The 15,709-nt window shown below is 40.5% G+C and overlaps 1 protein-coding gene across 16 annotated transcripts in view; it reads left to right on the top strand.

Moving 5' to 3' along the window:
• CELF2 (CUGBP Elav-like family member 2) overlaps positions 1 to 15,709 on the top strand; it is a 955,758-nt gene that overhangs the window by 630,011 nt on the left and 310,038 nt on the right. For 4 of the 16 annotated variants that reach the window (XM_072749560.1, XM_072749561.1, XM_026016656.2 and 1 more), the window contains exon 1: positions 10,774 to 11,106. The exons of 7 other annotated variants lie outside the window; for them this stretch is intronic. In XM_072749560.1, coding sequence (XP_072605661.1) covers positions 11,054 to 11,106 — 53 coding nt within the window. In that variant the 5' untranslated portion in view covers positions 10,774 to 11,053. Of the gene's footprint in view, positions 1 to 10,773; positions 11,107 to 11,266; positions 11,592 to 15,709 lie in introns of those variants that run through there. 5 more of the 16 variants (XM_072749585.1, XM_072749579.1, XM_072749583.1 and 2 more) reach the window with 3 other exon arrangements.

Below are 15,709 nucleotides of genomic sequence, written 5' to 3'. Positions count from 1 at the left end.
TTCAGTGGTTAGGCACATCTACCTTCGGCCCAGGGTATGATCCTGGAGTCCCAGGATCGAGTCCCGCGTCGGGCTCCCCGCAGGGAGCCTGCTTCTCCCTCTGCCTGTGTCTCTACTTCTCCCTTTGTGTCTCTCATGAATAAATAAATAAAATCTCTAAAAAAAAAAAAAAAAGAACAACTTCCCTTTGAAGACCATGACTCAGTCATGTTCTTAGAACATTTACTATATGTAGCATAACAACATTAATATACATATATATACAAGTTATATTAATATGATTAAAATAGGTAACTATATTTAATGTGATGTGCATATATATAATGTAATATGTGTACACAGGAACATATATGTACATATATATGTATAGGAACAGGAAAGTCAAAGTAATGTTTCATGTCAGGCCCTGCCACATAAATCAAAATCAAATTAATGCACTTTTAAAAGTGAGGATACATCTCCTGAGGAGCTGACTTAAGGAAATGTGTGTTTTGTTTTGTTTCTAATGGCAGGTGGAGGGTGGAAGTGATAGGAGGGTAAGTTGCTGTAGACCTCGGGGACCCCAGTGACTGACAGCCATGTGGTGCAGGACTTCTCTGGCACAAAGGAGCATTCGCCAACTCCTGGCGCTATGGCGCAGTTAACTAGAGAGTTAAGTACACGCTATAGATCTCCTCCTGAAACTGAATGAAACCAAAGGTTGGCTGGCCTCTGATTCTTATTCCTTGCCCATTAAGAACACTTACTCTTTCCAGGGCATCACAAAAAAAAAAATCCTGTAATTCTCATTGCTCTCAATTCTGTAAGTTTTGTCCATGCATCTCATCGTCAATGCCCAGTCCTACCTGCTTGCAGCTTACCAACTCCCAAACTTCAGCATTGTGGAAAGTAAAGGGGGAAATATATCTGTTTATCACTTCATTTTATTTTTTTAAAGATTTTATATATTTATTTGTGAAAGACACAGAGAGAGGCAGAGACATAGGCAGAGAGAGGGACAGGCTTCCTGAGGGGAGCCCGATGTCGGACTCAATCCCGGGACTCCAGGATCATTCCCTGAGCCGAAGGCAGATGCTCAACCACTGAGCCCCGCAGGTGTCCCTGTTTATCACTTTATTTTCTATGAACCCATATAGATGATCAAGTTCAAAAAAAAATGATTAAAACAGCAAGCTTATCATTCCATCTCAGTGAGTCTACACCATACTTAAAGCCAGGAACCGACCTTCCTAATCTTTGTGTCCTCAGAGATTCGAGCCACAGTTTCCATAGTTGAGCACGGAAAGTGCTTCACAAATTGTGTCACGTAGCTGTGAGCTACTGAGATCAGGTCACTTAACAAGAAGAATGTGCCTCACAGAGAAATCCAGCCATTGAACAAATGTTTATTAAGTGTCTACCATATGCCACACATTGTTCTGAAGTGGTGATAAAAATGGGATAAGTTCCTCATTCATGTGACTTAGGTTCACATGCAGGAAACAGATAATAAACAAGTAAACAAGCATATGGTTTAATTTCAGAGTTATATATAAAGAAATGTAACATTTAAAGCACCTGCATATTCTGTAAGAGCTGTGAATGTGTTGTGGGGGTTTCAGGACCACTTTCCTGGACCATCTGAGTTTCTCTTTCAACTGTGTGGTAGGGCCACGTGAATCCCCACCTTGGCCTCACCTTCCTGTGAGGAGGCCTTGTCTGCTCCCCCAACAGCCTTCCTTATACTTGTGCCATTTTTTCCCTTCGGTTTCTCTAGGATCAAAACTACTAAGCAGGAGGGATCCCCAAATGCACCAGATCCTACATGTCCATTGAGGGCTCATCGACAAGGGTCAAGTTACACAACCTCTCCGACGCGGCCTTTTGAACAAGCAGAAAGGCAGCTGTGTGTGCTGTGTGTCTTAAAAATAGCAATAAACTGGGCCCGTTTTCCATGCAAATGTTAATGCCTAACTTATGTGTAGTCACCTGTGGCCTTCTCAAGATTTCCCATCTGCCCAAGAGTGGTCCTTGACAAAACATTCAGCTGGAAATCACTGCTCAGTTGTAAACATGTTGTTTGCTAAGTCATAAGAGTTCATGAACCAAAGTTAGTTATTTTATCAGCTAAGTAGCCCATGTTTTCCACGGGAATTCCTTTATTTTCTCAGGCTTGTCTTCAACAGACCTTTTGCTACCTACACGGAGATAGTTCTTGAGACCCGCTTCCTGGTGTCTGTCTTTATAGCCTCTTTCCTTTATAGCAAGCAGTCATTATTACTCTTTATAATACCTCTTAAATTTATCTAGTGCATATTTTCAAGTGGCTTCTTGGAGCCCTAAGTACTTTATGGTTTATTATTTATATCTACTTATTGATAAATATCACACTTTATAATTTTAAGGGGCTTTCCAATTTTCTCTCTAATTACTCATCCCCATGCCCCACTCATCCCAGTAAACATCTCCATTTTGAAGCGAATAAGGAGTCCCATAGCTGGTAGAAGGAATGTTTGTTTAGAACTTAGGGGCCTCGGGCTTGCTAGGGATAGTGGCCTCCTGCTTCTCAAGTCTGACTTAGAGGTAACATTTGAGTGCTCCAGTGACAAGAACTCATGTTACATGGATCCTCGGATCAACGTCAAACCCTTCCTTGACTAACGCTGCCAGGTTTTAATTTAAACCAACTGTCAGTTTTATGTTTCAGGTAGTGATTTGTGATACCTATGTCCTTTTGGCTTTGGAGGATTTTCCCCTCAAGGCAAAAGAGAGCCCTGGAGTCTGAGAGAAGCGGATTGTTCCATAGTCCACTCATCCAGGCTCCTTTCTGGAATGCTGCTCTGGGCTCACCCCTGTGGGCCTACTTCACTACTTTGCCTCCATTTTGCCCATAGAGACCTTTCCTGGGAGGCTGATGAGGCTGCTCAGAGAAACTCTGTGCCTTCAGCTTGATATCAGCTCTGGAGAGAAATGTATCCATTTGCACACAGATGTGCCAACTTTATTGAGCACTTACTGTGTGCCACTCACTGAGTATACTAGGAATCCATCTCTTATAGATCTCAACCATTGCTTTATATTTACCTCATTCATGTGTTCTCTCTATGTTCTTTTTGTCTTTTGTAGCAATGTGATTTATTTTTGTTTGTTTGTTTGTTTTAAGATTTTCTTTATCTATGAGAGACACAGAGAGAAAGAGGCAGAGACACAGGCAGAGGGAGAAGCAGGCTTCCTACAGGGAGCCCGATGTGGAACTCAATCCCAGGACCCCAGGATCATGAATTGAGCCAAAGGCAGACACTCAACCACTGAGCCACCCAGGTGCCCTGCAATGTGATTTCTTATTTAAACCTGGCAGTTCTTTGTATCTGCTATGGCTTGAATGTTTGTGTCCCCCAAAATTCATTTATTGAAATCCTAATGCCCAATGTGATAGTATTAGGGGATGGGGTCTTTGGAAAGTGATGAGGTCATGAGACTAGAGCCTTCAGGCATAAGGTTAGTGTTCTTATAAAAGAGACCCCCTCCCCCAAGAGATCATCTGCTCCTTTCACCATCTAAGGACATAGCAAGAAGGTGCCAGCTATGAAACAGAAAGAGGGGTCTCACTATAAGGGCCATGCTGGCACCTTGACTTGCCAGTGTCTAGAACTGTGAGAAATCAATTTCCATTATTTATAAATCACCCAGTCTGTAGTATTCTGTTTTAGCAGCCCAAGTGGATTAAGACAATATCTAAAACTATCAGCTAAAGAGATTTAATGTCCTCGGGGCCTCTATATACCAAGATTGTTCTTTTTGGATGGGACTCTAAGAAGCAGGATAGAATTTGGTATTATCCCATCCTTCATCATAGAAGGAATCTGTATTGCCTGGCCCCACATCTCTAGCACACTTCATATTGTACACTTCCATTGAAACACTCTCTTCTACTTACCTTTGCAACATAAATGTCAAAGTGCAAAGATAAGGTATAGAAGTCAGAAAAAAAAGTTGGCATTTTTTTTTTAATTTTTATTTATTTATGATAGTCACAGAGAGAGAGAGAGGCAGAGACACAGGCGGAGGGAGAAGCAGGCTCCATGCACCGGGAGCCTGATGTGGGATTCGATCCTGGGTCTCCAGGATCGCGCCCTGGGCCAAAGGCACGCACCAAACCGCTGCGCCACCCAGGGATCCCAAAGTTGGCATTTTTAATGTTGCATTTAGAAATTCAGCTTTTAGGATAGCCCAGGTGGCTCAGCAGTTTAGCACCATCTCCGGTCCAGGGCGTGATCCCGGAGATCCGGGATCGAATCCCACATCAGGCTCCCTGCATGGAGCCTGCTTCTCCCTCTGCCTGTGTCTCTGCCTCTCTCTCTCTGTCTCAATAAATAAATAAATAAATAAATAAATAAATAAATAAATAAATAAATAAATAAATAAATAAAATTTATAGAAATTTAGCTTTTAATTCTAGAAATTACCTGAAACATAAGTAAGGGCACACATAATTTACCCTTGAGAACATTTTTGGGAGGCTCATATCTAGAAAGGTCAAGATACCTGGCTCAGTCTCAGCTCACTCCTGTATTCCCACATTGCAGGCATTTTTCAGCTTTCTCTCCCCAAGTTTTCATAATTAGCTAAAAATGCAATTTAAATTGTTAAAAACATATGTGGAGGAATATAGGGATATTGAAGTAAACTAAGTTTTTGTTGCTAATCTTTGCCAATTACTGCTACAATATTTTTTTAAATATTTTATTTATTTATTCATGAAAGACACACAGAAAGAGAGAGAGGGGCAGAGATACAGGCAGAGGGAGCCTGATGTGGGACTTGATCCAGGGTCTCCAGGACCATGCCCTGGGCCAAAGGCAGGTGATCAACTGCTGAGCCACCCAGGCTTCCCTGCTACAATATTTTTGAAGAAAATTTCCCTGCAAACCAAATTCAGTAATAATCAGGGTTGCTAAAAATCAACTCTTGTTGTAGATTACCTCAAAAAAAATCATTCCCCAAAGTGCTTAGACTGTCTAGTTTCAGCTCAATCTTCATTTGAAATAAAGTTTTGAAAGGAATTAGTAAATACTGGTTGCCAAAACATAACCTTTTAGTCAATTTTTCATTAATTTACTCTCTATTTTCTATGTTTATTATTATTGCATGAAAAAAGGGTAAGGTTTAGGGCACTGGTGTGGCTAGGTTGGTTAAGCATCCAACAACTCTTGATTTTGGCTCAGGTCATGACCTAAGAGTCATGGGATCAAGCCCCATGTTGGGCTCTGCACTCAGCACAGATTCTTCTTGAGATTCTCTTTCCCTCTGCCCCTCCTCTAGTTCATGCTCAATCAATCAATTAATCAATCAATAAATAAAATCTTAAAAAAAAAAAAGAAAAAGCATAAGGTTCATTGCACTAAATGCTCCTTACAACTCATGCCTTGCCTGGGTGTGCTGTGAACCACTGGCCACAGTGAAAGCACTGGATCACACTGTGGAGCAGTGGAAAGAATGTGGGCCCAGGGGTTGGTGTAGACTGAATCCCCACATCGGTCATTATTGTACTTTCTGTGGGCAAGCTGCTCGGACTTTCTGCGTGTGAACTTTTTCAACTGAGAAGGCAATGGCACCAGTTCCTCCTGCCCCACGGTGTTGTTATGGGGATTGCATGAACTGCTAAATGTGAAAAGGTCCTGAAATTTAGAATGCAAGCAACATGCAAGGAATTCTCAGTGATGTCAGCTACACCAACTGAATGTGTGAATTAGAATTAAAAGTGAGTTGTTGTGAGCTCTTTTCCATATATTTGTTAAGGAAACTATGTAAAGGAATTGTGGGAATGAACTGGTCCTTTCCCCCAAAGTTCCAATAGTTGAAAAATAAATTTATTCCTTTACTTAACATTTATTAAGTACTAGCTATGGGGAAGTTATTCTTTTGGGTGGATTAAGAAGTGCAGAGATTAATCCCCATGGATTTAGAGTCAAAGACTTATCACACAATATGTAAATGTTAGAAATAAGACATCTTCTTTCTACTCACTCACCTTTATAACCCAACTTCAGCACACACCAACAAGCAAGTATAAGATCCTCAATCTGTTAATCTTAGTGGAGTTTGGACAAGTTCTAAGGTCTTACCTCAATAGCTTTCTCATTATTTAGGTCCCTAGACTAAAAAGGGAGTGGGGAAAATAGAAATATTTAATGGTTTGATTCACTTCCATTCCTTACACCTGTGGATCTGTAATTCATTTCCCTATAGGAATAGCTGCATGTACTGCAGCACTGGCTTCTGATGCTAAGAATCTATTTATGGATAAGCAAATGCATTATGGTTATACATTAGTACTTGCCTCATAGTTTAGCCCTGATTAGAAATTGTATACAAGTATTCAACAAGGTGGGTATAGAAGGAACATACTCTAGCAGCAGAAAGACCATACAGGACAAGCCCATAGCTAACATCATACTCGATCCTGAAAAGCTAAAAGCTTTTCCACTAAGATCAAGAACAAGACAAGGATATCCACTCTCACCACTTCCATTCAACATAGTATGGGAAGTCCTAGCCAGAGCAATTAGGCAAGAAAAATAAAAGGCATCCAAAATGGAAAGGAAGAAGTAAGACTGTCACTATTTGTAAAGGACATGATCTCATATAAAGAAAGCACAAAAGTCCACCAAAAGTTCCTCTAAGAACTTGGGGATCCCTGGGTGGCTCAGCGGTTTGGCGCCTGCCTTTGGCCCAGGGCGCGATCCTGGAGTCCCGGGATCAAGTACCGCGTCGGCCTCCCAGCATAGAGCCTGCTTCTCCCTCTGCCTGTGTCTGTGCCTCTCTCTCTCTCTCTCATAAATAAATAAGTAAATAAATAAATAGATAAATAAATAAATCTATCTTTAAAAAAAGTTCTCTTAGAACTAACGAATGAATTCAGTAAAGTCGCGGGATACAAAATCAATATACAGGAATCTGTTATGTTTTTATACACTGATAATGAACTATCTGGAAGAGAAATTAAGAAAATAATTTTCTTTGAAATTGCATCAAAAAGAATAAAATACCAGGAATAAATTTAACCAAGGAAGTGAAAGAGCTATATGTAAGACAATGATGAAAGAAGTTGAAGAAGACACGAATAAATGGAAAGATATGACACACTCGTGAATTGGAAGAATTATTATGTAAAATGCCCAAACTACCCTAAACAATTTACAGATTCAATGAAATCCCTACCAAAAAGTTCAGTGGCATTTTTCACAGGAGCAGAACAAACAGTCCTAAAATTTACATGGAACCACAGAAGACACCAAATAAACAAAGCAATTTTGAGAAAGAAGAACAGAGCTGGTGCCATCATACTTCCTGATTTCAAACTATATTACAACACTATAGCAATGAAAACAATATGATAGTGTCCCCAAAACAGGCACATAGATAAATGGAACAGGATAGAGAGTCCAGAAATAAACCCACACATACAGAGTTAATTAACTGATGACAAAGGAACCAAGCACATACAAAGAGGAAGAGTCTCTTCAATATATAGTGCTGGGAAAACTGGACTGCAACATGCAAAAGAATGAAACTAGACCCCTACCTTATACCATACCCAAAAACTAACTCTAAATGGACTAATGATTTGAATATAAGACCTGAAACCATAAAACTCCTAGAAGAAAAAAAAAATAGGCAGTAGGTTCCTTGACATTAGTCTTGGTGATGATTTTTTTGGATCTGATACCAAAAGCAAAGCCAAAGAAAAGCAAAAGTCAGTAAGTAGAACTTCATCACACTAAAAAGTTTCTCTACAGCAAAGGAACCATCAACAAAATGAAAAAGCAGAGTACCAAATAGGAGGAAATATTTGCAAATTATCTATCTGATAAGGCGTCAATATTCAAAATACAAAAAGAACTCTTACAACTCAATAGCAAACAAACAATCTGAATAGACATTTTTCCAAAGAAGATACACAGAAGGGAAGCAGGTACGTGAAAGGATGCTCAGTATCACAAATCACCAGAGAAATGCAAATCAAAACCATAATGAAATATCATTTCATACCTGTCAGATTGGCTATTATCCAAAAGATAATAAATAAGTGTTGGAGATGATGTAGAGAAAAGGGAGCCCTTGTGCGCTGTTGGTGGGGAAGTAAATTGGTGCAGCCACTGAGGAAAACAGTATAGAGGTTTCTCAAAAAAAGAAAAAAAAAAAGAACTACCATACGATCCAGCAATTCCACTTTGGCATATTTATCTGAAGAAAATGAAAACATGAACTCAAAAAGATGTATGCATCCCCCTGTTCATTGCAGCATTATGTACAATATCCAAGATAAGGAAATGACCTTAGTTTCCATCAGTGGATGAATGGGTAAGGAACATGTACACACACACACACACACAACCATGCGCACGTGCACACATTGGAATATTATTCAGCTATTAAAAAGAATGAAATTTTGCCATTTGCAGCAGCGTGGATGGACTTTAGGGGCATGCTACGTGTGGAAAAGACTAATACCATATGATTTCAGTTATGCGTGGAATTTAAATAAATAATCTCAACTCAAAAGTACAGAGAACAGTGGGAAAGGTGGCCAAAATAAACTTCCAGTTATCAAATAAACCATGTCGATTTAATGTACAGCATGGTGAATGCAGTTAATGATACTGCATTGCATATTTAAAAGTTGCTAAGAGAACAAATCTTAAAAATTCTCATCACTGAAAAGAAATTGTGTGTGGTGATGGATGTTAGCGAAACTCACTGTGATGATCCTTTTGCGGTAGAGATAAATATTAAATCATTATGTTGTATACCTGTAACTAATACCGTATGTCAGTTTTACCCCAATAAAAATCATTTTAAAAATTTTTTAAGGAATTTTATGAAAATATTAAGGAAAGAGCTTTTTGTCTGAGCAGCACAGTTTTACCTTTTTCTAAGAGACACAACTGTGGGCAATGTCAGGCCACTTATTTCACTTTTTATAAATATTTGTATCAATAGGGGGTGCCTGGGTGGCTCAGTGGGTTAAGTATCAGGCTCTTGACTTTGGCTCAGATCATGATCTCGGGATCCTGAGATCCATTCAGATTTGGGCTCCGCACTGGGCGTAGAACCTGCTTTAGATTCTCTCTCTCCTTCTCCCTCTGCTCTTTCTGCCACTTGCGCTCTCTCTCTCTCTCTCCCCTCAAAAAAAAAATAATAATAAAAATTAAAATAACAGGACACACCCAGTTTCATTATAGGATCTTCAGGTGCTTTAAACAAATTACCATTTGTTGCCCTCTCCTCCCATTGAAGAATGGGAGTCAAAGAGAGCCGCGGAGAGGCTAGGTCACTAGCGGAATGGCTCCAACTCTTTCCCTCCCTCCAAGATCTCTCTGGTCCCATGTTCATGTATGTGATGTTTATCTTGCTTCTAAAGAACATCTTAGGTTTTAAGTACTATCATTCTTTGGCAAGGTAAATCATTTTTATATACTCACTCTATAACTTCCATGTGTCCTAATCCTAAGGAAGGAGGGGAATGTAAAAATGTGATTGTTTTAGGGACAAGCGTTATTTCATCGTTTGACCTTTGTCGAGTTATCCATCATATTGCCTCCCTGTCATCCAGAAATAGGGATGGTGACTGCTCTCAATCGCCGCTTTTTATTGTCCTCAGCACCATTGAAAAACTAAGCAAGATTTCTGTGCAGTAGATTGAAGAACCCTCAGCACCCTCCAGACCATCTCCACTTGCCTAGCTCTGGGCCAAGACTAGGCTCAGGGGTCAGGGGTCTTAGCAAGATATTGGGTTATATTCCAGCTCCTCAAATAGGAGAGAGACAGAGCTCACTGTGATTTTCCCCACCCCACTATTATTCCCACAGCTGTTGTAACCCCAGATTATTACTGAGGTTCATGGCAGGTGCTAGTGGAGGACAGGGACATGCTTTGAGCCGGGGGTGAAGAATCCAGGATTCAGTGATCCAGCTCTTTTTCGGGCTCTGCCCTGCATTGTTCCATACCCACCATGAGCATTCTTGGCTTCCTGCGAGCACACAGAATGTTGCCTTAGTTTGCACTTTTGGGCAACTGACTGTTCCGTCCATAGCATCTCGTCTTTTCTCTGTGTGTTTAACCTGCTGTTCTACTTGGCTAATCTGCATGGAATTCTTCTTGTTCTAATAAACAGAAGTAGAATGCATATTTCCCTGGCTGACTGTATCTAATAAGCCCGTTGAGTATAATGAAGTAGGGGCAGCTGATTTTTCCAATTTTGGAAAAGAATATCTAATTGGTCTTTTGAGGATGATGCTCCGGTGTCACCTAGGACTTCAATATGACCAAACAATCTTTGCATTGCCTGCCTCCTTTGGATGTCCTGCTTCAGGTGAATCCTGCTCTGATTGCAAGAGCTCTGGTGTGCACAGAGTTAAAATATTTCCAAGTCCCCCAATCTCTATCTTCTGCATCCATGACCCAGGGTGGGGCTAAGGGTCTTGACCTTGTCACTCTTCCCGAGGACAAGAGGAAAGGAATAGATGAATCCAACTGTGAATTCAGTGTCCCAGAAAAGAGAAGCAAAAATCCTTTTTAGCACACTGACCTATCCAAATCCTCTGGTAGTCATCTGCGATGCCTGCTGATAGTTGATATAGCAAAAAAGAAAATGTGGCATTGGCTTGGCTATTCTATGTCTAAGAAAAAGGTAAATGAGTTCCTTCTTTTTCTTTCCAATTTTTTAAGATGGTAATTAGGAGAACTCACACCAGGCAGGCTTGAGTGAATGCAAACAAGACCCCTATAGGCAGCACAGTGTATTAATGTAAAAATATGCCCAGACAACATAACTTGTCAGAGAGGATTATTTCTACTTAGTGAATCTGCAGGAACCTCTTTGCTCCACCATTCAGAATTTGACTAGAGAAGAGAGTGGGGAAAGAGAGAGAGAGAGAGAGAGGGAGAGAGGAAGAGAGAGAGTGAAAGAGAGAGAGAGAGCGCATTAGTGAACAGCTACTGTGGCATTGATGTTTGAGCGCACTTCTGAACTGGCTTTTGTGGAGACTACCAGTGTATCAGTGTAGAAAGCATGCGCTGTCCCAAATCCGCTGTTACTATGAGAAATGAGGAGCTGCTTTTAAGGTATGTTGTTGTGTCCTTTGTTTTTAATGTGTGCTTTTTCTAGTTTCTAGAGCTGCCGGAGACAATAATCATGCTCAGCATCAAGTAGCTTCCTTATCTTAGAGGGGGGGGGAAAAGAATCAAGGCAGAGAGAGGGAGAGAGAGAGAGAGAAACAAAATCAAGACCAAGGACTGGGAGAAAGGGAGCCAGCGAGAGAAAGGAAAGGACTGCCCAGCACGAGTTATATTTGCACCCGTTGCCTTTTGAAAGCATATCATGTATTTGTTCCCTGCTATTTGTGAGTGGCCAGTGGATAATTTTAAAGGCTCGGAATCTGGCTCTTGGTTTGTCTTTTCCTTTGCAATGTCTCAGCCTCTCATTATCATGCACTCTGCATGGAATAATCACCGAAAAAGGAGCTAAGGAGACTCCATATTAGACTTGCGTTCCAAATACCGCTCTAATCTGGACTTAGCCTACCTAAATAGTCCTTCTGTGTTACCAGGTTTGGATCACTTTATCCTGTTTGCCAAAATGTGTACCTGTTTAAAGACCTCTGTTCATGCATGGCGTCCTGGGTCCCTCTGTATTGAAAGCAAATATTTGTTTCTTGCATCTGTGTTAGGGTTCGATCACATACCAAGAATGAGCCACCACTGACCTTTCGGGAAGCAGAGAAAGAATTATGATAGAATTGGCATCCTGCTTTGAAAAATGTAGTCTTTTGTTTATTTGCTAGCAGACATTGTAGCACTGAATACATCTTTGGGTCTGACAATGGGACCGGTTGAACAATGGAGCTGTCAAACTAGCTTAATGCATGTCTGGGGCTTTTTTTTTTTTCTTTCTCAACACCCTTTTTATCTGCTTTAATCTTGTTTGTATAGACTCTACAGAATGAAGGGCTTTTAGAACTGCTTGTTTGTGGTTTTGTGCTTTTAAAAAAATTTAATATCTATCATTCATAAAGCTTTTTGCATTTTGCAGCTATGTTGGTTGGATTAAGTTAGAGATTTATTGCTTACCTCTCTGTTAACTACAGAAAGAAATGTATTGATTGAGACTGCTTGTAATACCATTATCATTCTGGCAAATACCTTGTTACCAGACATGCCTCTACAGTGTTTAATGCTGGGGGGGGGGGGGGGCGGGTTAAATTTGCCTATTTTGGTGGACTCACGGAACATAAGGATGAAAGAGAAGTTAAGGGGAATATTTCTAATATTTAAGTAAATTGTTATTTCTAGCCTCTACTTCTTCTTTTGGCATCCAGGTAGATAAACAGTTTCGAAATTCAAGGACACGTGAGAACTTTTGCCCTGAGAATTTTGGTCACAAACTATTGTTCCATAGCCTATTTAAGTTATCAAGTTAAAGGTCTCCATGGAATATATTGATTTTTGATATATGGTTATGTGCTCATAAAATGTATTTTTATGCAGGGCAAATGTTTCTCATGTCTTCGAAAATCTTTCATTTTGTAGCATAAGCATTGGTTTCTAAGGTGAAAACAGAGTTCAAAAAGAAAAAAAAGGGAAAATCTGTTTCAAACTTCTCAAATATTGAAACCATTCTTATTCTCATGCTTAATGTGAAAGAAAGGGTCCTCGAATATTCAGTGGTCATTGATTTACATGAAAATCATCTTACTAAGGTTGGTTTCTTTAAAGAATTTATCTTATCTAACACTTTAGTGTTTGGTTTAATTAGTTGTTCCTGCTGCAGCGATATATTAAAAAATACTAGTAAATTTATAAAGGAAGATTAAGGACCTAATTTTTAAACACAAAAGGGAGATCATTTGAAAAGACAAAAACATTTTTTTTTTTTAGATATTTAGTTACATATATTTCCTCTTGGATTGTATTGTGGTTCAAATTAGTGATGCTCTCAGTACATGAGGAACAAAATGCATTCCTTACAAAAACACAGTTATGGAACATTAACCACTTTTTAGAGTTTGGACAATGCATTTTAATTTTTTTTAACTCAAGGTGAAGTGTTATGAAATATCTAATTCCAAACTATTCAAATTAATGTTTTGGGGTAAATAAATTGCATTCTCAAGTATCAATTTTCTGTTGACTGTATTCAGAGCCTGGGTGGACCCAAAATATATCTGTAGTATAATAATATTTCAAAAGTTATCCACTGTGAATAGAGTGGATTTTAAATGCATACTTATTATGTTCTCTTACTTCCAATGGGATCTGAACTGCTCATTCCATCGGGTATGCCAATAATTGCTTTTAGGATGAGCTCATAAAAGGTAATTGACGAAGCTTTATATCTGAAGCCCACTGTTACCAGCACACCTAGATTCTGCTTTCATGGGAAATTTTTATTCCAAACAAAGGCTGCAAAGCAATTTTTTTTTTTTTTTTTTTGCAGTTTGGGAGAAAAGTGGTCCTCTGTGCTCCCTAGCTGCTTGTCAGTAGCACGCTGAAATAAAGAAATAACTTGGAAGCCTCCATGTTGAATTTTTGACTATATTGCAATTATTTACTTGTGATCCATTCACTTTAATCCCTGGGTGGTCATAATTAGGTCCAAGAACAAGGGAAATCCTTTCTTACTTTACTTCTCCTGTGGTTTGATCCACCATCAGCTTTCTGAACTTGGGGACCCCCTACTCCAGGGTCCAGCACGAAGATATCCTTTCCTTTAGCCTGATGGGGATGGTGTGAGGTTGCCTGAAGTTGGCAAACTTGTCTGCATCTAATTCCGCAGCAGTATAGAAGAAATGTAATCTGCACCCTGCCATTAGCCTCCATGTGCGATGATGCCCCTCCATAGTGACCTAAACAAATGTCAAAGTAAATTTTAATTCGAAGCCGAGACTTGCAGAAAAGGAACAGCAAAAGATTCAAACGGGGAAAATGGCTTCTTTTAATAGAGTAACGATTGCATCCAGAATCCCTTCGCACCCGAGCCTTGGAAAGACTCACATAGATGTGTTCAGCAGACCACAGACTGAGATCTATAAGCTCAGTGTATTAGTACTCTTTTATTTGTCAAAAATGAAACCTCACATTTTTTTCTTTCTTAAAATAGGAGTGTGTGCAGTTGCAAAATACCCCTTTGGGGCTGAAAAACAAAGGAGAGCATTTGATTAATATTCAGATCTAGAACTTTATGGCAAGTGCAGATCGTGCTTGAATTCCTAGGAAGTCATTCAAAGGGTGACTCAATACCAATTATTGTCATGGGGGGGGGGTGGTTAATTAGGTGAAAAGGTGGCTGATGGAAAGTTCATCGCCGCTCAGCCCTGGAAACACCCTGGATAGGTAACATGTAGAGGGAGGAGGGTGATGTGGGTGGGAATGGTGGTTCTGAATTTAAGGGGCCAGAATTTATAGATGCAAAGCATACCCTTCATTTCCCGTATGGAGATTTCTGTAGAGTCATTAACAGAACGTGCTTCGTTCATCGGCATATCCCCAGCTCCATAGCATTCATCTGCACGCTCTTCCAGAAGGAGTAAGAGCAAGGACAGGAGGGTTCATTCAGTTGCAGCAATGCCTCGGTTCACCTCTCTCAGCCTTCACTGAATTTCTTTCTACACTCCGGTCATTCCTGGAGGGGTGGTTGAGAGGGACGGGTGCCCCCCTTCCCAAGCCTATTGCCTCCCTGATGGTTCTTGGCGTTGGGAGCTTTTCTGAACTCACAGTGACTTCCCTTGTGTAGGAAAGACAAGGCAGTGGTTTGGAGAGAACTGAAATTTGTGGCATTTTACTTAACTGACACTGTGAAGAGGGTGTCAGAGGAAGGAGAGCATATGTGAGGCTTTAATGTTGTCGCCCATTAGGGACTGAAATGAAGTGTCCTGGAGCTGAAGCACCTTTCCAATCAAATGGTCGCAGTCTACAGAGATGGAAGTGACATGGAAGCTAGATGTACATGGGGGGGGGGGGTGGAGGAGAGAGAGAGTGCACACACACGTGCACCTCCACTCAACTCAGAAATGTGCTGGGGAACCCTGATTTGGGATGAGATACCCTTTCCCTCCCCAGCACAGCCTTTTGCTTCATGCAGTGTCATTAGGGATTATCATGCACAGGTATGCTCATCAGCTCTGTAGCTTTTTTTCTGACCGTGACTGATCTCAGCACATTTTCTCCTATGTCAAGACCATCACGGTTAACAGGAAATGGCGTCCGCGGGGAGATGATACCAGCCCAGAGTGACATGTATTACCAGGGCGGCTCAAAGCTGCCACCTCAGCCCATTCCAAGTTGACCCGCCCATGATTGGCTGCTTGGGAACCTGATGAATCACTGGAGTTTATAAAGCAGAGCTTGCCAGCATGCCCTCAGAGAAAAAAAGGAAAACTAGAATTTTCCCCGTGAAAGTATTCAGCTCAACAAACTTTGTTGTCTTGGTCAAGGAGAGCTTGAGGTTTATAGTCATAACGATGCCACGTACATCTACGACATGGTGGCTTTTTTCATCCCTGTCTTGAGAAAGGCTGTGACTGCAATTAAAAAAAAAAAAAAGTCCATGTTGAACTTCTGGATGGCACTGCTGGCTGGCTGGTGTGGGAACTAACTAGAATGGGCACAGTTGTACCTTCTGTAGACATGGCTCCGATGCTGCTCACCCTCCTGTAAAGCTGATCTCGGT

Source organism: Vulpes vulpes, chromosome 2 (assembly GCF_048418805.1).
Source record: "Vulpes vulpes isolate BD-2025 chromosome 2, VulVul3, whole genome shotgun sequence".
Lineage (NCBI taxonomy): Eukaryota > Metazoa > Chordata > Mammalia > Carnivora > Canidae > Vulpes > Vulpes vulpes.
This window is presented reverse-complemented; position numbering and strand designations above follow the sequence as displayed.